The sequence below is a fragment of the Squalius cephalus genome (genome assembly GCF_949319135.1).
Source record: "Squalius cephalus genome assembly, chromosome: 12".
In the NCBI taxonomy this organism is placed as follows: domain Eukaryota; kingdom Metazoa; phylum Chordata; class Actinopteri; order Cypriniformes; family Leuciscidae; genus Squalius; species Squalius cephalus.
This window is the reverse complement of record NC_137133.1, coordinates 31,889,974-31,917,616: the sequence shown is the minus strand read 5'-3', so window position 1 is coordinate 31,917,616 and position 27,643 is coordinate 31,889,974. Positions and strand designations below refer to the sequence as shown.

The following is a 27,643-nucleotide window of genomic DNA, read 5'->3' as shown; positions in this document are numbered from 1 at the left end:
CGCTCTTACTCACAGACACGAATTGGAATTCAACTGGAGAAAAACAACCATTAACTGTGAGAGAAAATAGCTAGCTAAAACAGTTAATTCCCTTACAACTAGACTCTTAGTTAAGTCAGCATTAAATACAGTTGTAAAAAAGTTCACATTCAGAGGAAGTCAGAAACGCATATAACATTGCATTTGTAGTGTGAACATGAATACACTACAGGTAGTATCTGTCTGTTATTCAGCTGTATTTTTAAACTTCATATCTTTATAGACATGTTCCTTGGATCACATGAAGGGTTAACAGAGCTCTAAAAATATTCAATGTTACACTGGCGCCACAGGACCACTTACCAGACGAGTCCTTCCAACAATCACAGTTTGGAGGCCAAACAACAACCAAGTTTTCATTCATTGCATTTTTCATTCATTGATACCGTTGAAGTTGAATAGCACAAGGCTAAATGATTGTGGACGGGTCTGAGGCAGAGGATGAACACTCACACAACTATGGCTTTCTTCACCTATATAGCAGCTTTCATGGTCCTGATCATCCTGTCTGGGTTTATTTTGAAATTACCGTACATGTACTACTGTTCAAGAGTTTGGGGTCAGTAAAAAATGTGTTATATATAAAAGATGTACTTTTATTCAGCAAGCATGCATTAAAGGGTTAGTTAACACAAAAATTTAAATTCTATCATCATTTACTCTCCTTCATGTCGTTGAAAACCCGTAAGACTTTCATTCATCTTTGAAACACAAATTAATATATTTAATCAAATCTGAGATTGTTGTCCCTCCATTGACAGTCCACAAACTACCACTTTGATGCTTCAAAAAGTTAATAAAGAGATCATAAAAACTAATCCATCCATATGAGTTGAGCGGTTTAGTCCAAATATTCTGAAGAGATACGATCGCTTTATGTGATGAACAGATTGAATTTAGGCTTTTATTCACATATAAACTCACATTCATCAACTCACACATCAGTTGTGGTAAACAGAAGCTTAAGCATGTTTGCTTGATGTGCGAGACATGAGGTTCATTCTCGTGTTACACAGCACGTTTGAGCTTTAGCAAGAACCAATGAGGTTCATTCTCGTGTTACGCAGCACGTTTGAGCTTTAGCAAGAACCAATGAGGTTCATTCTCGTGTTACGCAGCACGTTTGAGCTTTAGCAAGAACCAATGAGGTTCATTCTCGTGTTACGCAGCACGTTTGAGCTTTAGCAAGAACCAATGAGGTTCATTCTCGTGTTACGCAGCACGTTTGAGCTTCAGCAAGAACCAATGAGGTTCATTCTCATGTTACGCAGCACGTTTGAGCTTTAGCAAGAACCAATGAGGTTCATTCTCGTGTTACGCAGCACGTTTGAGCTTTAGCAAGAACCAATGAGGTTCATTCTCGTGTTACGCAGCACGTTTGAGCTTCAGCAAGAACCAATGAGGTTCATTCTCATGTTACGCAGCACGTTTGAGCTTCAGCAAGAACCAATGAGGTTCATTCTCATGTTACGCAGCACGTTTGAGCTTTAGCAAGAACCAATGAGGTTCATTCTCGTGTTACGCAACACGTTTGAGCTTTCTCAAGAACCAATGAGGTTCATTCTCGTGTTACGCAGCAAGTTTGAGCTTTAGCAAGAACCAGTGAGGTTTGTTCTCGCATGTCAAGCAGGTTCGTTTGAGCCTCTGTTTATGTACGCTGATCAATGTTTATATGTGAATAAAAGCTTAAATTAAATCTGTTCATCATATAAAGCGATCAAGTCTCTTCAGAAAATGTGGTCTAACCGCTTGATTCATATCAGTTTTACGATCTCTTTATCTACTATTTGAAGCGACAGTGTCAGTTGCTTAGGCTGTCAATGGAGGGACAGAAAGATCTTCATTTTTGTTCTGAAGATGAACAAAAGTCTTATGGGTTTGGAACGAAGGTGAGTAAATAACGACAATTTTCATTTTTTGGATGAACTATCCCTTTAAATTGATCCAATGTGATAAAGTCATTTAAGTAACAAAATATTTCTATTTCAAATAAATGCTGTTCTTTTAAACTTTCTATTCATCAAAGAATCCTGAAAAAATGTATTGGTTTCCTCCAAAATATTAAAAAGCGCAAATGTTTTCATATTAGAATGATTTCTGAAGGATCATGTGACACTGAGACTGGAGTAATGATGCTGAAAATTCAACTTTGACATCACAGGAATACATTACATTTTAATATATATTGAAATAGAAAACAGTTATATTAAATTGTAACAATATTTTTTTTTAAAATAAAAAAAATATCACGACCCCAAACTTCTGAACGGTAGTGTAATTTCTTGGTTGCCAAGAATGTTTTGATACATAGACACCAGACAGCTACGTTTCCCCTATCACGTAAGAGGTTAAGATACATAACTTCCTGATATAAGAGCGAACTGAGACGTTCTACAGTGTTCTATTCAAGGGTTTCAATACCTGCTCCGCCACCATCTGAGCGATCTCTTCGTAGGTCTTTCCTGCTGCCGTCAGCGCGTCTGTGAGCGCAGCCTCTCCTGTGGGTCAAACACAACCACACATTCAGGATAATAAAAACAGACTAAAAGTTGAACATCTAGACTGTAACACAAAGACTGCTGGTTGAATCTCAAGCGAGGTGACGATCCTGCTTCATCACCATAGAGCCCTTGTCTAATCTATCAGGGAGGCAAATAATATACTACTTCTACAAAGTTGCTTGGTACAGGGGAATAAAAGAAGCTAAATAACATTAACAGGGAACAAGAAGGTGTTTCTCAGAACTAGACCAGATGGTAAACAGAGAAAAATGTTTACCTCATTGACTTTATTTAGTAAGAGGAACCGAATAGTTTCTGATACCTTCATATCCACTGCTGATGAACACGGAGGACAGGTTTTGGAAAGCTTTGCCAATGCGTTGATATTCCTTTGGAAGGGCTGAGAAAAACAAGCACAACCGGAAAATAAGACTAATCAGCCTGAGTATGATATTTCATTTGTAGAGATTTTTATAAATCATAACACACTCAATCAGAATATAGTTTGGACAGTAACTATGAAGCATGAACAAAGTACAAAATATCAGAAACTGTCACTTTGTTGAAAAAGAGGCAAATTTCCCTGTTAAATGAAATGTGATATACACACATTATATATTAGGGGTGTAACGGTACACAAACATGATGGTTCGATAAATAGCTTAGTTAATTAATAAATTATATTATAATTAATTTTCTTAAGATAAAAAACTATCTTAGCTAATGCTGAAAAATATCTGGGGAACCCTTAATTACACATTAATATAATATTAAAGGTTACAATTAACAACAGCACCCAAATTATTAAATTCATTATTTTTAGATTTAATAATTAACACTAAAAAACCAACAACAAAAAAACACGTAATGTAAATTGCACATAAGGCAGGTTTTGTATTAACTTCTAAATCGAATTAAAGTTAATTTTCTACTCCAATTCATTTTTTAAATATAACCATTTACACAGTGGCTGTCATAACTTGCTTTCATGACAAATGTATTTAAACATACATTAAATAATAAAGACATTACTAACGGATTAAGTAAATATAATGAATAGGCTAATATAGTGCAAATACAAAATGCGTCCGTCTAGAGTTCATTTCTCTAGCGAACTAACCCGCTGTCGACACTAAATGCCTGAGATACATGTAATGATACATGAGATAATATTCTCAAGCTGTTTTATTGATATCTTTCCGCAGTTGAAACACTGGTTGAGAGATGTAAATATACTGATCATTGTCTCTTCTTTTTCTGTGCTTTTTACTGGTAGCAAACAGCGTTGCATTAATGCACGCGTCTGGATTGGAGTGTGGATCGCCTGTGACTGAATGCATTCGTCGGGCGACTGCATGCAACGAACCATGACATCCTTGCCGTGCGGTTCGGGACGAATATATGTACCGTTACACCCCTAATATATATACTAATTTAAAGCATCCTTGCTGATTAAAAGTATTAATTTCTTTAAGAAAAAAATCATAATCTTTCATATACAGAGTGCAACTTTAAGTGTCATAAGGAGTGATACTCACGGCCTGTGCAGCGTTTCCAGTGTTCATTTCCTATGTTCAGCAAGTCTTTCACACCGTCGTCCATCGTCTTGGTGAAACGGTTGAACTGCTCACATTTCTGCTCTCTGAAGGCAACATAGATGAACATCACCATCAAGAGGTTGCTCATTATTAGTTGGAAGGCAATCTCAGACAAGCACCAAATCAGCTGCTTGATCATATCAGCTTGAGTTTGTCAAACTTACAATAGATCAAGCTAATAAGCCTCTTGGACCAGCTAGAAGCCATCTTAAGCTGGATTTTTCCATCAGTGAAGTGATCCTAAGGTGGGCAGTAAGACTTACACTTCAGTCATGTCAAGGTCTGGCAGTCCCTCAGGCTCTATCGTGGAGAAAACCATGACTCCGACAGTCTCGTCTTTTTCTGCTTTTCTCTTTCCCGTTTTCCAGTCCTGTAATACAGATGTGTGATAAAACACTGCAACAACAACAACAGCTTTGCAACAAATTCAGATTAAAGATGGAACCACACTTACCTTCTCATCTTTGTAGGAGAGAAACAGCTGGAAGACGTCACTGCAGGAGACAACCGGATGCCGGCACATTCGCGACATCCAAGCCTGAAGCCTCTCCATACGCATTTTTATAAACTCTTCCTCAAATCGACCTTAAAAAAGGGGGCATTAATCAACCTCATTTTAATTTCAAACTTCTTTACAGGGAACAATGGGTAATGAAAAGTGCTCACCTGTCACCTGTTTATCAGGCAAGCAGGGGATTGGAATCGCCGACCCAAATTTATCCAAAAGTCTTTCATATAACCAATCGAAGTGCTTGTATCTGTGATTGACAGGCTTGTTTGTGGTCTGCAAAAGGATGGCATGAGAAAACATCAGCTGGAATGAAGCTATTCATTTAAACATGATTGTTTCTGTACTTACGGTAGGCGTGACTTGGTACTCAATGTAACTCTTGAGGCCGTACATTTTGGTGCCCTTTTTAGGGTCAGCGACAACACAGTCCAGCTGATAGTCTGGATACGCCCACACTGGCCCAACTTCTCCAATCTGAAACATAGTATATACACATATTCATGTCAGATAATTACTTTACAGAATACAATACAGTATATACAAGCCTTGATGAAGTCACGAATACCATTTTAGTAGCAATTAAAAAAAAAAAAAAGCATTATCAGTCAAAGAAACAATACAATAAATGGCACATTAAATGAGTGGCTTACATAAATGGGCAACTTGGTTCCTTTAACGGCCTGTTTGGACAGCAGGTACAACTCAGGACCTGATTTGGAGAAGCCAGGGAATCTGCAAAGAGAAGATGCGGCTTACAAAGGACAAAGCATGAAATGATCAAAAAATAAAATTGCTAAATTAATAAACCAGTAATTGGAATCCAGGAAGCATAAAAGAAAACTGTGAAAAAGCACATCAACTGGAAAACATGTTTTACAGTACGATTTTTAAATAAAATAGCAGTGAAAAGTGTTGGGAGTAACACATTACAAGTACATGCATTATATAATCAGATTACTTTTTGATGTGTTGCGTAAGGTAACTCGTTACTTTATAAATTTTACACATTAATATTTGAGTTGATTTTTTTTAAAAGCACTGCACGTTACTTTACAGTTTGTTTAATTTGCTTAAACATCTTTTAAACTACTAATTAAAAAAATCTCTTCATAATGTAGTCACTTAGACATGCACTCATGCGTGTGCAGGAACAGACAAAAAGTACTAAAGTAACCAAACACATTACTTTTAACTAAGTAACGCAATTAGTTACTTTTTTAGGTAGTACCGCAATATTGTAACACATTACTTTTAAAAGTAACTTTCCCCAACACTGGTAGTCATAGACAGATATATTGTTCAGGTTGTATTACTGAATGAAATGTGGCTGTTTTGAGATTATCAGCATTGGGTGATAAACATGCACACTTGGGAGATAAACAGAAGTGTTACTTCCTCCTTGTGGAAGTTCCAATTAAATTTCTAAAAAAAATCTTTTTTCAATATTTTAATTAAACTTAAAATAAATATGGTGTAAAATAAGTTAATTTGAGCAGTTTTGTGTGCATCTTGTTTGCTTTATTATGTGCATTATTATGTGACTCTTGGATGTGTGTCCAATCTATGTGGTGCAATCATCTGACTTACTTATTGAGGGCAATTTTCATGGATGAACCATGAGCTCCGCCTCTGTTCATAGCGCCACCGTCTCCAGCCTCAGATTCAGCATAGCCACCCGACGACTTTACGTCATCCCACTCCTCGTCCCATTCATCGTCTTCTGCACCTATAAACAGTCATTAGACACACTTCAAACATACTTCAAACTAAAAAAGCACTGTGAGAACCAGGCGTTAGTAAGCCAAACCCGAGAGTCAGGACAAATCAGACATGCTAACTAACCTTTGACAAAGCTTTATTGGTCTAGTAGTGGAGCCACAGCTGTAAATAATATTCAACAATATTATTGATCTGACTGTACTGACACTATTGTATGAGAACTGAACTGAGCTGGATGATGACTTTTTTCCAGAATTGCTTTATAGATTAAATGAACTAATCTAATAATTGATGATCTTTACAACGGAACTGAATCAACACTGATCTGACTTTAGCTGAACAACAGCCGAAATGCATAATTTTTCCTGTTTATCACTGTAAAGCTGCTTTGAAACAATCTGTTTTGTATAAAGCGCTATATAAATAAAGGTGACGACTTAATTTCATCATAAACTTTTTATATGATGGATATTCATTATCATAAGATTGAAAGTCTGGGTATCTGACAACAGTAAAACAATAAAATCTATACACTAAATTCATTTGAAAAGTTTCTAAGTCCGTTTTAATGTGACTATTTAACAACAAAAAGTTTCAATATGTTAGTTAGCCACACTGGGGACTCTAGTTAAAGAATACACAACAAAATTCACAGCAAGAAAAACCCTTAAAATCAAACACTCATACACATACACAACTGTTGAGCTCATGCAGCTTGTTATTAAAACCCACATCAAAGTCCTTACATGAATTTCATGAATTACCTGAGAGGTCAATAAGACATGGGTAGGGGTATATGTCTTCAGAAAAGAAGGAAAAGATGATTTGTTATGATGAAATAAATCTTTTAAGCTTGTTTTTCATAATAAATATCAGCTCTACATATTCTAAAGTGAACTAATGTGCACTCCATTTAAAACTATTAAACGGATTGTGCAAGCACTGAGGGTAAAAATCAAACCATATTTAATTCCAAGAAAATTTGTGAAGTAATTCGGTGAAAGAGACATCTTGCTTGTGGTAATAAATCAGTGTTCATGGGAAAACCTCTCCAAAACAAATCTACACACTCTGTTTGTCTTGAAGAAACTTGAAAAAGCTTCATTTTACAGCCTGGAAAAGTTGAATTTCAGCTCCTTATGACTCCAAAATGAAACAATTGATCTTCCAGAGATGACATCACTGGCAAACTTTAGCCTAACACATGACTCAAAGTCATAAATGAAATCACGAAACAACGCCCACATTTTCCACAACTAGTTGTAAACAACTTTCATACTTTCATATAAAAACAATGCATACTGAATACTACATATTCCACAAAGCAAATTGGCTTCTGGTGTCGCATGAACCTAAAGTAATATCTGTGATTTTTCCATCTTTTGTACCTCTTTATATGATCTGACTGCCAAGAGTTAAGAAGGTTTTGCACAAAACGTTTTGTTCATTAGTGCATTTTATGCAACTTTAACATACTGTGCAGAATTTACTGTGTATTATTAGTTTGTTCCATTAATGCATTCTTCCTCTCTTGTAAGTTGTTTGGGTAATAAAGAATCAGCCAAGAACATCCATGTAACACAATATACAGCACTTTGGCTAGAGCCTTCCTGTTTTCTAAATATGCTGGACTGAAACCCTTTAAGAGGAATGTAACAGCTCCCAGGGAGGAATAAACATTATGGTAAGTATTTATGCCTCGTGACTGTGGTGTTCAGTTTTCCATTAGGATATAATCAACAGGACTAAATCAGAGAAAGAGACAATGAAATCATTGCAAATTTTTACTTACAATATATAACATCCATTAAGACATATTTGTGAACCAGTTCAACTGATTCATGGCCATGAACCCATTCAAGCAAATGATTCAGACATCACTACAGCTTGAGCTTACAAGTTTAATCTAAGAGCGAAATTTTGGATAGATCATAGCAAGAAAAATGTGAACCCTAAACATCACAGTCTAGCTGAACAGATCTTATCATATTCTTTTGGATACTTTGGACTTTTTTCCCTATTTTTGTCATATTCAGGTTGGAGCTGTGGCCTAACAGTTAGAGCACACAGTCCTGGCATGTTGTTGAGTATTGGCACTCTTGCAGGACACACAGGTTCAATTCTCTCCTTAATTTTATGTCCTCCTATCTGTACTGTCTCCAGAATCCCCCAAATACACAGGAAAAGAATCACATTCTGCTTATGTTCTAGTTTCAGTTGTTTAGACCAGTGGTAGGTCTTAACCACTAAGGGGTCTAAGCAAACTTCCAAGTACGACTTGATTTAAAATAAGAAAAAACAATGTTTATGAAAACGATACAATTATCGCCTCCGTGATGATGCAGAGATGCATTATTTACTCATGCCAAATTCTAACATCACCAATTCCAATTCTAACCTCGTCTGGCATGCATAATACAGCATTTTTAGTAGTTTTTGCGGATCCGTGTGAACGGGGATCGCTTTGACAACTTTGTCGTCTGTACGCAAAGTAATTTCTGTTTTCATTTTTGAGTACACTGCTGTTGTGTAACTGTAGCCTAACTCTTATTCACGAAATGACGAACGACTGGATGAGTCATGTAAATTCATTGGTTAAAAAGAGTTTAACATTTAGCTTTTAATACTTCAGCAATCCTGAATTTTAATTATTCTTTGAGTTACATTTTATTACTCGTAGATCCCACAGATTAAAATTGATCTGAAAACAAAACTAGGGCTAGGGGGCTTTCAAATTTCGTTGTGGACAACAGGGCGCTTTGGAGTCAAAACGTCTGAGAACCAATAATTTAGACTGAACGATCAAACATGGGTTAATTCGAGTTGTTACCTGGACCCTGGTAAGCCTGCGGGTGCCCGTGTCCTCCAGAATTCCACGCATTGCTGCTGGTTTTCCCCGTCTCTGTGCCCTCAGGCTGAGCTGGCCAGTTATTAGAAACCCCCCCAGAGGCATTATTGTCAAATGCTGCCCATGGGTCATTACCATTACTTGTCTGAAAGAAGGAAAAAGAACAACAATTTTACAATACCTCAATTATCATAATTGGTAAAAAAACAAAACACATTAAAATAGGAGCATTTTCACTAATGGCCTCAGACATAGCAGAAGTCTGTCACAAACATAAGGAAAAGCAGCTTAGTGGTTCTGTTCATTTAAATCATGTTCAGCTGGTTGAGGTCAGCCACACGATCTTTTGACCTGTAGATTGTATACATTATAAATGCACATGCACACAATCTTTCATAACACAAGCCACATGTATTGTTTGCCTTTATGTTAAACATGCATTTATGACCATTCCCTGCCTACCAGTGAAAAGATCTTTTTATCTGTAAAACTTTCCAAAGAAAAAAGAAATGGAAAAAAGCCCATTCACATCCAATGATAAGTGCTCTTATAACCTTTGGTTGTTACTATTAGCCTGAAAAACACAATTTGTGCAGCTATTTTCAGATGCCGGTCGATACAAGGACTTCTAAAGAAAGCCCACGGAATGGGAATATGCGTACATAGATGGACATGCTGAATAGAAAGTGATGTTTACCTTCCTGATGGATGCTTTGACTAGTCAACACTGAACAATTGACTCTCAATGGACCTCTGGCTGGCCTTGGTGACACAAAAGCCCAGAGCCACAGAGAAAGAAACCATAAGCTCTGTGTTTCCGAATCATCATCTGGTCGCCCACACATACACACACCATCCAGACCTCATTCATGTTATCATCCCGTCATAATCAACACCACATTTGAGGAACTCTAAGCACAACAAGTGATTTCTGACAAATGCATGTCAAATGATAGCTGCAAATATCATTATTTTACCCGAGTCGACAACAGAAATGCATGCATCAGACAAAGTCCAACACTATCTGTTTGGTTTCTACTTATTTGCTCATGCAAAAACCCCATCATGCATCGAGAATGTAGCACCATGCTGCGAAAGACTAGAAAGTGTTTAGGTGTGTTTAAGTGGATTGGATTCATCTGTGCCTAGAATTATGAAATGTTTATTTTCTTCCTTATCTGTAAGTTGCTTTGGATAAAAGTGTCTGCTAATGTAAATGAAAAATGTAATAAAGAGCATTTGCTTATTTGAGAAACTTAATTCAATAGACGGCACGTTTTGAGCTCATGAATACGGTTTATCAGTTAGAAGCCAGTACAAGTGGCTCAAAAAGCAGTCTAGATCATTTAAAAACTTGATAACAGAACAGCTTTTAGTTCAGTTCAACAAACACATGAACAGAAAATAATTTAAAATATATTTCTGTAAGCAAAATCTGCAACATAAATCAGAAGTAGCTATCTGACTAAATCATTGCATTTATGTTTTAAAAGCTGGCAAACTGTGATGTGACCATTTAGCTGAAACAGTGCTGATCAGTTTGATTGATGTGTGATTTGTAGTGAGATCAATGGGGTCTGATTCAATCTAAATGCATTCAGACCCCAAAAACAGGGTGTTTATGTTTTGGTCTTGTTAGTGAGGGCTCCAGGATTGAACCTCTGAGTCCATCATGCCAAATTAATTTTGGGTACCTCATCTGGTGAGGTGGAAGAGAAGCCTGGGGGAACTGGGGCGACTGGGGTTTCCGGCTGAGCTACATCCACCTTAGGGGAAAGACGTGACATCATCATAAAGCGCCTGAAAGGGAAGGGTTACCCTGATATGACACTAAAGTCAAGATCTTCCCCATCAAACCACTGATTTTCTCAATAGCAGAGGCACGGCTGACACCTTCACGCATACACTGAAGGGTTTAAAATAGAGACAGTTCGAGATATATATTATTAATCAAATAGTTTTGAAAGCAGAGAGCTGACTAATACACAATCCCGCAACTTGACCATCAGCGTCCACTTGATTTATGACACATTTCAGACAAATGCTTGGATCATAAAAATGTAACCACAACTTCAGCAATTACTATATATATACACATATATATATATGTGTGTGTGTGTGTGTGTGTACAATAAAAAATGTCTCTTGAGAGAGCTGACTACTAATTATGCCTACAGATCACAGGGACATCTGTGGTTAACAATGCCACACTTTTAACTATGACTCATAAATATCTTGCATTTCTGCTGGTTTCACATCTCTTATCAGTGATCATCAGACACATGCAGACTACAGATAGGTTAAAGTCTGTCCCTTGACTAGTCAATCAGCTTCAGGCTTTGAGATAACACCATAAGCACCTATTTATCATCAGGGGGTGGTTTTACATGATCAGTTCTGATTAATCATGATTATAGAAACGCTATACACTTAAAGGTACTGAAGGTATATATACTTTACAAGCTTTTGAAACTTAAAGACAACATGAACTCAACACTGATCCTAAATACGGACTCAAAAAAATTTAACTTTCTATGCCACGGAGGCTGATGGTTAACATTTCACAAACTAAATGCTTACATTAACAAGAAAATGTGAAAAGTGCTTCCCTGACCTTAAGTGCACTTAACTATTTTTAATAAGAACTTTTAGCATACTTAAATTCTTATATTTAAAAAAAAAAAAAACTGTACTTGAAGATAAAATATTACTGAAATAAAAGGCCACTTAAGTGTATTTAAGAGTACACTTTCATGATACACTTGCTTGCACTTTGTAATAATATCAAAATAAACATTTTATTATTATTTTTTACAAGGGTGCAAAAACCCATCGTCACGACGAGGCTATGTTGTGTTGGGCAGTTGCCAGGGCTTTGCTGTACAGTTTCTCTAAGTGTTCTAATACATTTCACCACAATCAAATCATGATGTTATTTCCTGCTGAATGTTCTGAAATTAGTCACGTTTCATGTTGTCTTTAATACTGCTAAAAACTATAAAAACTGAGCCAGTGGAGACAAATTTTGTGCAAATGAAAGCGATAGTTGTCAAACAGCTTCCCACTCCTCAAAATACTGCTGATCAGATCATGGTTCCTCAGAAAAACAAAGCAGCATATGAAAAGACTTCAGCCCACTCACTGAAATCCTCCGTCTCAGCACTGAAAGCAAACCCACAGTACCTCAACTAGTCCAAACACTTCGTCTTGTACTTTAATTAAAAATCATCATCCTTCACATTTGGCCCCTCGCTGATCCTCTGAATAAGCAACACAGGATGTTTTATCCTCAGTCTAAGAGTTTGCTTGCACACACATTTTTACATTCTGAGTAAGACATTTTATGCTTCGGCACTGGAATCTCCCTTCCTGCTCACTTCCTCTCAGGATGTTAAACAGCGGGAGAAATGCACCGAGAAGGAACGTTACACAGAGAAGGAACAGAACAGCGCGATTTGGACACGATAAATAAAACCGAATGCTTTACATCAGTCAACAGACTCACTCAACCATTCACATGGGAAATTTCCCATCATGCTCGTTGCTTACCGGTGCGGTGCTGGCTGCAATGGCTGGGGTCGGCACGTGACTGTCGAAGAACGAGAGATCGAAGGTGGCTGCATTTCCTCCAGAGGTAAAAGGTTGAGCCGGGTTAACCTAGAAGAACATGAAGAGACAAAGAGTCAAATAAGACGGGTTCATGCTTTGTTATTTGAGACTGAATGTAAGTAGTAATAAATGATAATAATTATTATAATTTTAGTTTCTAATAATAGTTTGCAGTATAATATAATTTAAGATGAATTATAATAATGATTGTTATTAAATATTTTACTTTTCTCTGACCCCTGGAATTTCCTCCCCAATGGACACATTTTATCTGGCAAGCAATGTTTAGAATATAATATCTCATGCATTTTGATTGCTGGTCTCATATGAATCGGTAGATACATAGACAAACTTGTTCCCTTCAAGTCCAAATAGTGCAAAATCTTCTCAAAGAACAAATATTTTCATAAATGCCTGCTGAAGTTGAAGAAAAAGTGACACATTTCGAGACACAGGTGTTACTGAGGCCTTAGATGTATCCATAAAAAGGCCAAGGATATACTAAATGTCTTATCTTCATATAGGATATCTTCAACTTTATAAGTCCCTTTCATGCGAAAAATGTGAGATTAACAATTTAGCTGGGTGTGGTCAAATATTTTGCTCATTTTGATAGGAAAATCTTGCCCCTTGATGATCTGATATGAAAGTTTGGTCAAGGCCATTTTCCCCCTCTACTTTTTATTTATAAAAGTAGCAACCCATTTTACTTCAATTTTAATAAAACCTCAGAATCCAGCAATGAAACACAGCATTTGGTTCCCAAAGAATGTGAATTTGGAGAAGTGTGAACATGCGGTCATTTGTTTGGCTCTGAGAAAAGAGAAATGAAGGAAGCACGCGATAGTGCAGCTGTGAGTTGAGGTCAGGAGGGAAATCTAAATGTATGTCTGTGGCCAACAACAGGCAGAATCACTCCACAGCTTATTTATACAGAGAGTAAACGGTTTACCAGGTCTCCATGTGCATTACTGCCTCAGGATGGCTTTATAATGTGATTTTTTTGTGGCTTAATTTTCAAATATTACTTCAAATGTTAATGTTACATTTTTCACACTGGTAAAACTAGCACATTCATTCAGCCTTAAAGGGTTAGTTCACCCTAAAATCAAAATTAAGTCATTATTTACTCACCCTGGTGTTGTTCTAATCATTTCTAATCATGTTCTATGCCTTCTTTCTTTTATGGACCACAAAAGGAGGAATTAAAGAAAAAGAATAGGGACCAGCATAAAGCTTTTTTTAAAAGATGCAATAGTATCACAGAATGATCCCATGCGACAAGTGTCGTATATCCCAAGTTGTCTGGGGGTATACAATACGAAATTAAAAATATTATGGAGCAAAAATCCTGACCTTGGCCATTGGTCTGAGCATGTCTATGTTCCCACAGCCCTATGTTCCCACAAATGGCCTACCCCTGACCTCACCCCTAAACCTACCCGTAACTGGGGTTTAGACAAATCGTAAAAAAAAAAAATTCTTAGAAATGTGGGAACATAGGGCCGTGGGAACATAGGGCTGACCCAGGTCTGTGCACGGCTACAAGACATGTGCGTTCGTGTGACTGTTAGCATCGCAGTTCACTCTTTCTCGCCCAGAAAAAGCACACAAGCTGTGAGAAATCAAGATTAACCAAAACACGACATGAAATACAATGCCTAGTGAAGAAAACACATGGATACATTTTGGGATTTCTGAGTTAAATATCTTCGGACCAGAACTCTGATGACAGTCAGAATGACAGTTGACAGATGTGAACGCGATAACTTCTTGTTACGAAGAACACAACAGATATATTCACCTCAGACAAGAAGGTACACGAACCGTATTTCATGTTGCGTTTTTTGTTAATCATGATTTCTGACAACTTTTTCTGGGCAAGACGGAGTGAAATTGTGGCGATAACAGAGTCACGTCGCATAGCCTAGAGCCGAATACCAACGGCCAAGGTCTGGATTTTCGTTTAATAATAGATTAAATTTCATATCGTACATCCCCAGAACACTTGGGATATACAACACGTCGCATGGGATCATTCTGTGATCCTTTTCTGTCTTTTTAAAAAAACTTGATGCTGGTCGCTATTCACTGCCATTATACGGACAAGTGTGAGCGGGACATTTTTTTTAATTCTCCTTTTGTGGTCCATAAAGGAAAGAGGGGCAAACCGGGATTAAAAAAACACCAGATTGAGTAGTTTATGACTTAATTTTCATTTCAGGGTGAACTACCCCTTTAAGCCTGGGATTGAACACTATACTAACACACTTTAACTCTGGCTGGCCACAGGAAAAGAAAACACTTCCTGTTGATCAAACAGGTCACATTCCAGCAGCGATAGTTTCTCTGAAACACTGCAATATGTGTATTTGAGAGAGACAATCATGATAAAATTGTATTAGGCCTATATACTTTATCAAATATAGTGAAAGCCTAATGCATTGCCCAGGCAATTAATCTGCAAATACTTAGCTAATATTTTGAATATTAGTTGATAAAGAGAAACCTGAACTTTGACATTATAATAATTTTCAATAATTTTTTTGTTGCTTTTTAGTATTTATTGTGTAAAATAAATGTTCTCTTATCTTATTATAGCCCCTACCGTCAGAAAGACTTTTAAAATGTTTAAAAAAAAAGTCTCCTGTGCTCACCAAGTTTGCATTTATCATAAATACAAAAAAAACATAATATATGTTAAATTGTAATTGTGATAGCAAAGATACATTTTAGCATAATTACTCCAGTCTTTAGTGTCACATGATCCTTCAGAAATCATTTTAATATGCTGATTTGCTGCTCAAGACACATTTCTTAATATTATCAGTGTTGAAAACAGTTGAGCTGCTTAATCATTTTTATGAAAACAGTTAACATTTTCCATTTTCCAGGATTCTTTGATGAACAGAAACTAGAAATCTTTTGCAAATGTCACTTTTGATCTTATTTAATGCCTCCTTGCTGAATAAAACTTAATTTCTTTCCAAAACAGACCAAACTTTTTCGAGAGCAGTGTATTTACACATGATAAAGCCTTTTTGATGAACACTGCTTACCTCTAAATAGTCCTCTGGTACTAATCCGACTTCTCCTCTAGAGTTCCTTGCCTCGATCCATCCTCCTCCAATGTTCTGGGAACAGAAGGGAACGGATCAGCTTTACAGAGAAGGTTCTGATCGACCCATTCACATGCAACATCTCAGAGCAGACATGGAGAGCCAGGTGTTATGAAACATTATGCAAGTGAAATAAACTCACCTGATTGGTTATTGTGATCGTCTCACCCTCTCGGACCGACAGCTCATTATTCCCAGGCTCTGCCGAGAAGTCATATAAAACCTGTGCCTGTGTGGAGGTAGAACAGTAAAAGTAAAGCACATGGATATACAGACACCAAATGTGTTAGGACATGTTAGCAATCATTAATGGAATAGAACCAGCTAGACTTGTTCCGTTGGATTTCTTTGGACCAAATTAAAAGCACAGGACCTCAGCATTAACCTGATTAATGTTTAACTCACACTGTTTCTGGAACCAATGAATGATCATTGCAAATTAAGAGTAAATTGCATGAAAACTGTCAAGAAATCTATGGTCCATTTAGTACAAATTCATATAAAAAATATATATTTTTTTAAATTTTAAGTATAAATTATATACCATTCAAAGAAACTGAGGCTTATTTTAGGACAATTGCATTGTCAACGTTAATCAACTAACTCTCCTGACTGCTTTGTCGGACAAAAATGGCGGATTTGGCGGATGGCGGATTATGATTGGTCAGATCGCCTGTCAATCAAACTCCCTGCGAAGGGTCAATTGTGTCTGACCCAACCAGACGTCAGTGGGTGGAGTTAGTGTAAATAGCCTCTGCCAACAAGTCATGCTATTTGCACTTAGTGCATGCACAATTATATATCCCATTTTTTCCTTCGTTTTCTTTTGGTGTGAACCTGGCCATTTTGTCATGAGATTCATCCATAAAAGATGTTGGAATTTAAAACAGAATTATATAGGCCTAGAGCATGTTTTTGTGATTAAACTAAGCATACAAATGATCACAAAACATAATCATTCCACCATAAACAGAGGGGGAAAAAACACTTTCCACAAAGCTCCCGTTATTTTAACACACACAGAGCCAACACAGAAACACACACATCCTGAAGCTAACGAAACAGCAAACAGTGAGGTCTGTATGAACAGTTGGACAGGGTCTCTCTCTGTAGGGTTCACAAGCCACGACTCAGACACAGAGAGTCTGTGTGTGAGAAGCTTCACTTCTGATTCAAATGAAATGCAATCACTTAAAAAAAAAAGCTGTAAGAAGGCCAGTGATGGATGGACCACTAACTGTCTGATGTCAAATGTCCATGACCATTTTCACAACAAGTCTTCAAGTAAAAACTAAGTGATGACGAACAGAAATTATGACGTGCAAGACAAAAGGAGGAAGTAACATGAGGAAAAGAGATCAAATTACAGAGAAATTCATAAAGGTGGGATTGATAATTCAGCCTTGCAGCAGAAGTGTGATCATGAAAGCATGTGTCTGAATCCCTCCATCATTAGAAACATCCTCATATAGACAGTCAAGAGAGCAGGGCTAAATTAAGGACTAAACTAGGGTTATTATATTACAACTAAAAGAAAAGGCGAAACTAAAAGATAAAAGACAAAGCTATGGAAAACTGGAACAACTTATGTGTAAATGCATCTCACGTAGAATGCAGTCATTTGATTTAGGTGACATTTAGGTGAATAATAAAGACAGTCCTGCATTTAAGTCACCTTTGACATTTTGATTTCAGTATTGGCTTTTTTTTTTTTCACTTCATTGTTTTTCCAGGAAATGGTCTGAATTTTTAAACAGAATTTACCCTTTTTTCCCCATTAAAAATTAAAATGCATGTTGTTTTACTGATATTTGGTGTAATTTAAAGTTTTTCCATTAAAATTGGAGGTAATTAATCAAATAAAAAGATAATATGATAATAAATATTATGGTTTTAAAGACAATTTATAGTATTTTTACATAATAAAATTATGTATTTGTTTATGACTAGGCTATTTGTTTTAGATCTTTTTCCTGGTTGTGAATAAGGACATTAACGTAATTAATCTAAAAAAAAAAAAAACATAAACAATATATATATATATATATATATTCACACATAGGCATTTATATATATATATATATATATATATATATAGAAATGCCTATGTGTGAATATATTGTATACTGTATGTGTGTGTGTGTGTGTGTATATATATATATATATATATATATAATATCATATATATATATATTCATTCATTTCAGGAAAAATTTACACTAAGAAAGATGTAAGCTCTCACTTATATAGGTAACTAGTTAGTGTGTTGGTTATGATTAACTAATTTTGGTGAATGATTTACATTTTAACTACATATCCCAGCATGCATCCCAAATGACGTCATGACCCCACTAAAAATGTCACAAGACTCTTAATGATCCATATTTTCCAACGTTCACCAGAAAGCCCATAAACGCCGTTAAAATAACAAAAAGAGAACATTTCAGACCCATTTCGGAGTGTTAAACAGGTCGGTTATGATGTTTGAGACAGTTCTAAACACTTAAAGAGTACATTTATCGGCGTGTGTTTGGAAATACGTTGGCAGTTCAAACCCAGTGTGATCTCAGTGCAAAGAAATTACAGACAGCTCAGCCACAAACTTTAACCAAAAACACGTCAAACAAGTCCTTACCTTCGACTCCATTATATAAACATTAACCAGTCATCACAGAAACCTGTAGTTTAATGGCGATAAACTCTCTTCTTCTTCATCCAGACATTTCTCTTCTGCCAGAAACGATCCTTCTCAAACTAGTTTATTTACATCGCCAATAACACTTAATCCTCTTGTTCGACCCTAATAGACTCAAATCAAGCGGTTCAGTAATGTGTGTAAATCCAAACTCGCCGTTTATCCAGCAGTCATGGGCTGTTCAACTTCACTGCAGCTCAGTGTGTGTTACACACACATAAAAGACAAAACCGGAAACTGATCAAACCCCTTGAAGAAAAAAAGCCACACAGATGTTGTATGCGTGTGTAGGGGCAAAAAAAGTGTTATTAAAAATAGTAGTACAAATAATATTTACATGTTATCTATAATACATAAAATACAACATATATATCATGTTTTGGTTATCATACAGTATATAAAATATACTATATTCACTTTACATATCACGTTACTTCATATAATGTCTAGTCTAAGAATGTTAAACTAACATTAAGCATGTGCTAATGTTAAATAAACAACATAAATACATAAACAAAAAAAAGTCTGTTTTCTTCAAGTAGGTGGTTTTATTCTTTTATTAAATGCTTGTAGAAGAAGAAACAAAACCCCACAAACATTAACAACAATTATTCTCATTGTCATGACATAATACAACAATACTCCAGAGTCCTTCAGTCCAGATTAAGTCCTTAAACACAGCCAGTTCTTATAGCTTTTAAGTTTTTAGAGAACTCAAAAGATTAAAAATACATTTTAATTTCAAGTTTAAATCTTTAAAAAAAGAGGATTGCATTTAGAAAATGTAAGTAGTTTGGTCCACAGATGTTTTAAGTAATGATTACGTCAGCTTTAGTTTTGTCAAGTTCAAACTAAAGAGTGGCGGGCCGAGTGTTAGAGCGGCCTCTAGTGGAAATGACAGCGGGAGTGTTTACAAAGCCAGTACAAAGTCGTTTTCTTAAAATGGGCGTTGCTTATATTTCGTTATTTATCTTTAATTAATGATTTAGTTTATATCTAACGTTTTTTAAATATATATTTATTTACTTTCCTTTATTTCAATGCATGCTGAATGAATGCGAATGTATTGCCTCAATTATAATGTTAGTTATTCGAAGAAGTTTAATAAAGGGTTTTATAGATAGATTCTCCACATAGCCACATTTACCACCCGATTTCGCTAGTGGAGATCATTCAGGCTACATTATTCATAAATAAACTTTAGGTATGTGCATAGAGCCGTCTAGTGGAAAACAGAGGTATTTCTTCTGCACTTGACCAAAGATGCACACACACGCAGAAGAGCCATCAGCAAAAGTAGACTTTAATATAGCAGAAAAGGAGCTGCATACTTTTTTAGGGAAGTAATATTTTATATTAATGTGTAATGCATTCTCTCTGTTTTTAACCCTGTCCAAACTGTAAGTGACTGATTTCATGATACATTATGGCCATGCACTCTTACTGTTTTCAAATAATATATAATATTATAAATATATAGGCTAAGATTACAAAAAAAAAAGGTAATTGGTCCATAAGCAATTGCAAAAAAAAACAAAAAAAAACCTTTACAATAATTTGTTTTAATTAAATTAATTAAATTTTAATCAAATGTTTAAAGCTACACTGTGTAACTTTTTTAGTTGATTCTTAGCAAAAAACACTTAGTTCTTTCAAAAATATATGTGCTCATTAATGTATATTTACTTCTTTCAAGTAATAAAGTATTATCTTAAGTTTATAATCTGCCATTGAAAGTACATACGGGTGAGGGGTTCGAATGCCGGTCGCCATGTTGCCCCTCCATCTTGAAACTACATTAGCCAAAGAGGGACATGCCTGTAAATTCAAGCTTCGCCTTTTGCGTTTTTCACTCAGTGTCACCGTGACGAATGCGAGGGGGAGATTACTCGCGAGCTCGCGAGTGCCGGCAGATTTGAAAGATAGTGTGGTGTGTGTGTGTGTGTGTGTGTGTGTGTGTGTGTGTGTGTACTCACATTTGAAAGAGAGAATAAAAACGTCAACGCAACAGACAAATCAGCAAGACCATAGTCAATATTGGAGTAACTTTTCCCAGATGGAAAGAGCTCATGAGGAGAAAAGATTTTAAAACGGACGCCGAGGTTGCCTGCTTTCTTCTCGACAGGTAATTCAGCCTGTTTTAATTCATTTGTGTAAATTCGAAGTTTTATAGTTGCTTGTCTAACCATAGCATGGTTGTGCATAACGCCAGAACGACCTCTAGTATAACTTCATCCTCGCGTCAATGGTGAAAAAGTATTGTTTACCTTGTAACATAAATCTGTGCTGCGACGGATCACAGGTGATGAATAGTTTTAAAGGCGCAATTTTTTAAGCTATATAAAAAAAAGGACACTGTAAATTTTAGTTATTTTTAATTGCTTTTACTTTGTACACATTGTAACGTTAGCCTAATCTGATTATGCTGGGATAGCCGATTCCAAGGGTGACGTTTACCTCCTGACATCTGTCCTGTAGTTTTATTCATTTTAGACGTATTATTGTTTATTATTGTCATGGACGAAGTGATAACTGGAAACCATGTTAATCTTGGAATAATACGGCCACCGTAGGAGTTAAAATGCCCTCGGAATTGAGAGGAACAGAAACTGATATTCACTGGGTAGTCATATACAATTTCACCGCTAGATGGGGGTAAAAATCACACAGTGTAGCTTTAATCTACAAAATATTTATTTATTTACTTATGTATATATTTATTCATATTAATCCATCTCTTTGATGTTTTTTATTGTTTCGTTAGTTTAACCAAACGATCCCTCATATCCATTTTGTGTAGCTTAATTTTTTCATTTGTCCGAAGGAAAATTGTGCCAAGCAGGAAGTTAATGCTTATTCCATTCAGTTATGTGAACTTATTTACTGTCCCGCAATATAGAAATGTGAAAAAAAGACAATACACACACCCAGAATTATTCCCTAAAACATTCTTTCTATTCTTTTCATTTTTATGATAGCCTTTTTTTTTTTTTTACAGTTCTGACCGCTGCTCCTTTGCTTTGACAAGAGGACACTGAAAGGGCAAAACCGAAAAACAAATATTTACTTTAGCTTATGTAACATTATTAATGAATCTCTGCCATAGTCAGGAATTACAAATTGCTACAATTCTATGCGGGCTGTCTCCAAAATAAATAGTAATTTTTGTATGTAATACTTGTTCACTTCTAAAGAACATGAAATGTGCTTTTGGTAGTTGATGGCAACCTCTCTTGTACTACTTGTAGCCTTTATGCTTCCCCGATAATAGAGTAAAATCAGGTGATGTGGAACCTGATTCAGCAGAGTGAGAGGAGGAGGACTGTGTCTCAGGTGAGGCGGGGGGGGGGGTTACAGACCGCTTACAAAGAGTGCTGTTGAAGTGCTCTACTGAGCAGTTTCATGTACACTGACTTCTCAAACATCTTACACAAAGACTTGAAAAGGTAACATGGGCCCATTATCTGCTGTCCTGCTCTTGCTTTCAGCCCAGTGGTCCTGCGCTCAGGAAGACCCTCTTCTGCCTTTCTCTGAACACCTGGACCCCGAGCACAATGTGCGGCTGAAGTGGGGCTTTGATGAGATCCAGGGCACCGTCTTGTTCGAGCTCACTGTCAACACCAGCGGCTGGGTCGGGTTTGGCTTCAGCCCTAAAGGAGGAATGACTGGAGCCGATATCGTCATTGGAGGAGTTGGACCGAAAGGCAGTTACTTCACGGTAAAGTTAAAAAATGACTGACACTCATAACTGTCAAAGTCACTTACAGTAGATACTTTTATATTCTTGATTCTGATTCATATATGTATTTCAAATTTAGTTAGAGTATCTCTTATATAAATTATTTTAGTCTTTCACATTATCAAGATTCAAGACTGATGATAACTGTCAATAACTCACTTCAAGTGGCGTTGAAAGCTCTTCTTAATATTCTTGATTCTGATTCATACTGAGTGATATGTAATGAATATGTAGTTCATTAAATATAAGATTTTATATTATGAACTTGTTGAGTTTTCTCAGTGGCTCTAAGCTGGGATATTTTGGAAGCTATTTCACAAGTGTGACAAAGTCAAAGACAAGACCAAATCTACTTTTGTATTAGACGAATAAGTTGAATTATATTTGTTTCCAAACTAGATGTTCTAAATAGATGTATTAGTTGGTAAATTAACCTGATATTTTTGAAAGTCAATCTATTAAACTAGTTTGAACTGGATTGGGAACTGTACATCTATAAACATAAAGACAAACACCTGTTGCTATGCGTACATACATCTATGTTTTCCTATTGTTCAGGACCGTCATGCTGGGGGGAACTCAATACCTGTGGTTGACCAGCAACAGAACTACAAACTCCTGTCTCTAACCGAGTCTGATGGGAAAACTGTCATGAAGTTTCAGAGATCTATTGAGTCTTGTGATGAAAACGATTTACCCATCACTGTGAGCATACATTGAATGTGTTTCTTCTCCCATACCACTACAAAGGAAGAGTAGTTTAACAACGCCATGTAACCCTCCTCTTTCTTCTACGTAATATGTATTCTGCAGTTTTATTCAGAAAACAATGATGGTGAAACTATGGCATTGTTGACAAAACAAAACCAGCAATGTAAGGGAATCTGCATGTCCTCAGGGATCAGGGTGTTTCTGAGAACGCCTTCAACTGTACTTCTGAAAACCCTCAACTCAGAAACCTTACATTTCTATATCAAACAAATAGCTGTTATCAGTGGCCATATGCACACTGCAAACTTTTGTGAGTGACAACCACATTGTGTAGGTGGCCAAAGAGCTTCTTATTTTCCATTTAGAGATCACATTAAAAGTTTTTTTTATTATTTTTTATTATTGCATGATCAGAATCTTCCCATGAAGCTGATCTATGCGTATGGACAGAGTGATGATGTTGCGTACCATAATAACCGAAGGGGAACGAAGGAGGTGAACCTGTTGAAGTACATGCCTCGTGTCACTCCTCCAAACAGCAAGTATTTCGACATGACTATGGGCAATGTAAGAGATTTTTACTTTTTCTTTCTGCCTGAAATTTCATGAGTAACATGTAGCCTAACACTTATTGTAATTTCATAATAAAAAATTATGCCAATAATTTAGATTAAAAAGAAGAAAGTACTGGTTGTTTAAGTCATTTCAACTTAAATTTTACATTAAACTGACTTCATCTTAATCCTTAAATGCCTACATTTTTTGCCAATAATATTAGGTTACATATTTGGGTCTTAGCGACCCGGATCTATATAGATCTAACACAGCTGTGTTTTCAGCAGCATTACTCTAGTCTTCAGTGTCACGTGACGTGATCCTTCAAATCATTAAATATGCTGAGATGTATTAAATATGCTGAATAAAAGTAGGCTATTAATTTCTTCTTCTTTTTTTTTTTTTAAAATCATACTGACCCACAAACTTTTGAATGGTAGCCTAAGTTACTGTACATGCATGTTGATCTCAAAACTCGGCACCAATCATGCAAGAAAAAAAAAGTGAGTGTGAACTTTCACTTTACTTAATAGCCTGCTTACATTTAAAATCATTTCAGTTCTCTGTACCAGCCAGTCAAACCTACTATCACTGCAAGATCATGAGAGCCCCGACTTTTGATCGCAAACAACACATTTATCGTGTAAGTGAGTCTATGAACTTCACACACATGATCTATCCACCGATCTGTCGATCATCTTCATCTCTGACTTACTTTCCTCATGTCCAGATTGAGCCGTTCATCACAAACCTCGACCTCGTGCATCATCTGCTGCTGTACCGCTGCCCGCCGACTGTGACGGAGCCATTTGAAGCGCAGTGTTACACGGGCGGCGGGGAAGAGTGTATGGAGACCGTTGCTGTGTGGGGAGTTGGCGGAGGGGTTAGTCTCTCCTCCTGTGAATGTGGTTTTAAAACATTTTCATGTGAGAAACAACCAAATTTAAGCAATTACTCACATAACTGATTCAGCTGGTTCACTGAAAAGATCTGCTTTTCAATTTTTATAAACAATATTACTTTATTATTGAAATAGCTTACTATTCATGTATTAATGCAAAACTTGAGGTAAAATTACTGACTGAAGCTCTATGTAACCTTTGAATTATATGATGTTTTTCAAGGCTTTTGAACTCCCTGAGATGGCAGGACTTCCAATTGGAGGAAATGTTGGAGATTTTTTCTACAGGCTTGAAGTGCATTACAACAACCTAAATAAAAGTGCAGGTCAGTCAGTAGTGGTTTATGTAAAATATTACACTGTGATGAATATTTAAAGTCAGCATGAAACGGAAGTTGCGATAGTCTTTTCTTCCCTATTGTGATTTGTGACATATCTGAGTGAAATGGCTTCTCGAATGTAAGGGGTGATTTTGTGGTTTGCTATAGAGTGCAACAGTCATGTTCCTGAAGGAAAAACTCCATTTAATTTCTCCATAGGGATTTTTTATTTTTTTACAATAACTTATAAATCTTTAAACAGCCTTACTGTAAGCTACAAAAATACTTCCGGTACCAGCGCCGCTGAAAAAGTGAGTGGGGACTGTTGCACTCTTGCTGTGATCTCATGTGAGTGACAGGTTGTCCCGTCCTCTTTTGATTTCATGATGACAAAGTAAAACAATATTCCCCTCTACACAGGTCGGGTTGATAACTCGGGTCTGCGATTCTATTACACATCTGAACTCCGTCAGCATGATGCAGCTATTCTGATGACAGGACTTGCCGTGGCCCCTGGGTACGCCATCCCACCCAAAGCCAAATCCTTCCTCACGTACGGCCTGTGTGACACTGCCTATATTCCAAAGGTATGTATGTATTTGCTACTCACATTCTCACAATCAAAGGCAGACTCAGCAGATGACTGGATGATCTGTTGTGTTCTGTGATCTACAGGTTCTGGAGTCGCCACATGATCTTCAGGTGTTTTCTGTGATGCTGCACACACACTTGGCTGGACGGAAGGTGCGAGTCGGGCACTTCAGGTAAACGTTTTTGGACTAATGACTGAATTGAAGTTCACCTGAAAATAATGTGTGCCTTTCTTTCTTCTGTGTTGCATAGCCTAAAGTTACTGTAACAAATTAGTATTTTTGTAAATTCTTATCCTCTTCAGAGGGGGAAAACAGATTGATCTTCTAGCCGTTGATGAAAACTACAATTTTGAATATCAGGAAGTGACAAACTTGGGCAAAACTAAGACAGTGAAGTTGGTAAGTGCGAAAAGGTTTAAACTAATATATATATATATATATATATATATATATATATATATATATATATATATATATATATATATATATATAAATGTTTTGTCAGGAAGTGAAATAAAGCTACTTTTTTTATCTTGCAGGGTGACAAATTGCTGGTGGAGTGCACATATAACACTGAAAACCGTGCCACACTCACATGGGTTAGTACATTTACACAGAGGCTCATATTGTCTTTTATTCAGCAGCATGTAGTTTCAGTGTTGGGGAAAGTTAACTAATTGTGTAACTAATTATTAATTAAAAGTAACAAATTACTTTTTATGGAAAGTAATGTGTTACATTACTTTTGCATTACTCTTTCTCAACTGGTCTGGGCTGGGCTTCCTTGTTTGTATTTTAATAATGGCAAATGTAATGGCCCTTTCACACTAAAAGTGAAATGAATAAACCTCAGGCTGAAGGAGATGCCATTCTGGATTGCAGAAGAATAGGACACTTACTTCAGCAATAAAAACAAATATTTATCTAAAGTCCTTTTTGCTTAGTATGGTTGAATTGGATCATCAAATGTCAGCAGCAAAGACATTGGTTCATAAAGTGAGATGAAATACATAAAGTATATTTGTGTTATTTAACATATTTAATTATTGCAGGTTTGTGTATTATTCTGCGCATGCATTTCACTGTTTTTATTTATTTTGAGGAATTCTGAATCTGTTTTTGTGCAAGTGAGATGAGTAAATGCTCACATTTAGAAATACACTAAGCATCATATTCACACAGCGCCTCTGCAATTACTCACGATTTCTCTCAAGAGGTGTCAGTCAATAAATGGGGAAATAAAGTAACCTGCATTGCTTATTTGAAAAAGTAACTCGGATATTTTGTTGTAAATTTAAAAGTAATGCGTTACTTTACTAGTTACTTGACAAAAGTAATCTGATTACTGGGGGGAATATGGATGTGTAACTCTCCTTTTCTGCCCTCAGGGGGGGCTCTCGACTTCAGAAGAGATGTGTTTGTCTTTCCTCTTCTACTATCCAGCTATGAATCTGAGCAGTTGTGTGAGCTTCCCTAATTTACAGACATTAGGATCTGCAATGGGAGCAACAGATACAGAGTAATCTCATTTAAAACATTGTTTTAATGAATTTAGCTCTCAATATTTGCCCTAATGATAATGTGGCTTTTATTTGATAACTTTGCAGTACCTGGGTCAATATGATGTACATGAACACTTGGAATGACACGTCTATCAATCAATACCAGCAAACACTGAAGAGAATTGATCAGCTAGTCATAGTCGTTGATTCATTTGTAAGTGTCCACACCTCTACAACATGAATGAAGCCTATAAACATGTTTCTGTTCTGACCTCAGCTGTTACCTGACACACTTTTCCATGTGTATTTCCAGACCAACGGGTCATTCAACCCAGGGATGATTCCTGATCTCAAAGTCATCCCACCTGCACCCTGCATGAGCGGTTGTGCCATCAAAAGTCTTGCTTTGATATCGCTGCTCCTCTGTTTGGCAGTGCATTGGGCTTCTGTATGAAACGTTCATGCAAAATACTAAACCTGATGTAACCTGATGTTCTTTCAGTGTCTGTGATGAATAAGTAAATCAATTTAACAAGCAACGACTCCTGGCTCACAACAGGGACATACTTGACAGCAACCTAAAAACCAGAATAAAAGAAAATTGAGATAAATATATGATATATAACTTTTTTATATAGATTTTTTAGCAAATTATATCAGGATGTAAATAGACTTTACACTTT

At 36.4% G+C, this 27,643-nt stretch overlaps 2 protein-coding genes across 9 annotated transcripts in view; one reads left to right on the top strand and one right to left on the bottom strand.

Annotated features, from left to right (window-relative positions):
* Positions 1 to 24,432, bottom strand: part of snx9b (sorting nexin 9b) — a 26,992-nt gene extending 2,560 nt beyond the window's left edge. The window contains exons 1-16 of one of the 8 annotated variants that reach the window (XM_079888564.1): positions 24,360 to 24,432; positions 16,087 to 16,173; positions 15,885 to 15,959; positions 12,766 to 12,873; positions 10,911 to 10,982; positions 9,199 to 9,361; positions 7,133 to 7,168; positions 6,237 to 6,375; positions 5,300 to 5,381; positions 4,998 to 5,123; positions 4,805 to 4,922; positions 4,593 to 4,723; positions 4,402 to 4,508; positions 4,079 to 4,182; positions 2,863 to 2,940; positions 2,461 to 2,537 (exon numbers count right to left, since the gene is read on the bottom strand). In XM_079888564.1, coding sequence (XP_079744690.1) covers positions 2,461 to 2,537; positions 2,863 to 2,940; positions 4,079 to 4,182; positions 4,402 to 4,508; positions 4,593 to 4,723; positions 4,805 to 4,922; positions 4,998 to 5,123; positions 5,300 to 5,381; positions 6,237 to 6,375; positions 7,133 to 7,168; positions 9,199 to 9,361; positions 10,911 to 10,982; positions 12,766 to 12,873; positions 15,885 to 15,959; positions 16,087 to 16,173; positions 24,360 to 24,413 — 1,557 coding nt within the window. In that variant the 5' untranslated portion in view covers positions 24,414 to 24,432. Of the gene's footprint in view, positions 1 to 2,460; positions 2,538 to 2,862; positions 2,941 to 4,078; positions 4,183 to 4,401; positions 4,509 to 4,592; positions 4,724 to 4,804; positions 4,923 to 4,997; positions 5,124 to 5,299; positions 5,382 to 6,236; positions 6,376 to 7,132; positions 7,169 to 9,198; positions 9,362 to 10,910; positions 10,983 to 12,765; positions 12,874 to 15,884; positions 15,960 to 16,086; positions 16,174 to 18,579; positions 18,890 to 24,359 lie in introns of those variants that run through there. The other 7 variants (XM_079888566.1, XM_079888565.1, XM_079888567.1 and 4 more) reach the window with 7 other exon arrangements.
* LOC307168506 (DBH-like monooxygenase protein 2 homolog) lies at positions 22,011 to 27,643 on the top strand. Its single transcript, XM_079888572.1, has 13 exons — positions 22,011 to 22,357; positions 22,937 to 23,083; positions 23,504 to 23,656; positions 24,204 to 24,287; positions 24,375 to 24,527; positions 24,769 to 24,871; positions 25,286 to 25,452; positions 25,541 to 25,629; positions 25,761 to 25,857; positions 25,998 to 26,057; positions 26,847 to 26,977; positions 27,066 to 27,174; positions 27,274 to 27,643. The coding sequence occupies exons 1-13, from the start codon at positions 22,091 to 22,093 to the stop codon at positions 27,412 to 27,414; spliced, it is 1,701 nt and encodes a 566-aa protein (XP_079744698.1). The 5' UTR covers positions 22,011 to 22,090; the 3' UTR covers positions 27,415 to 27,643.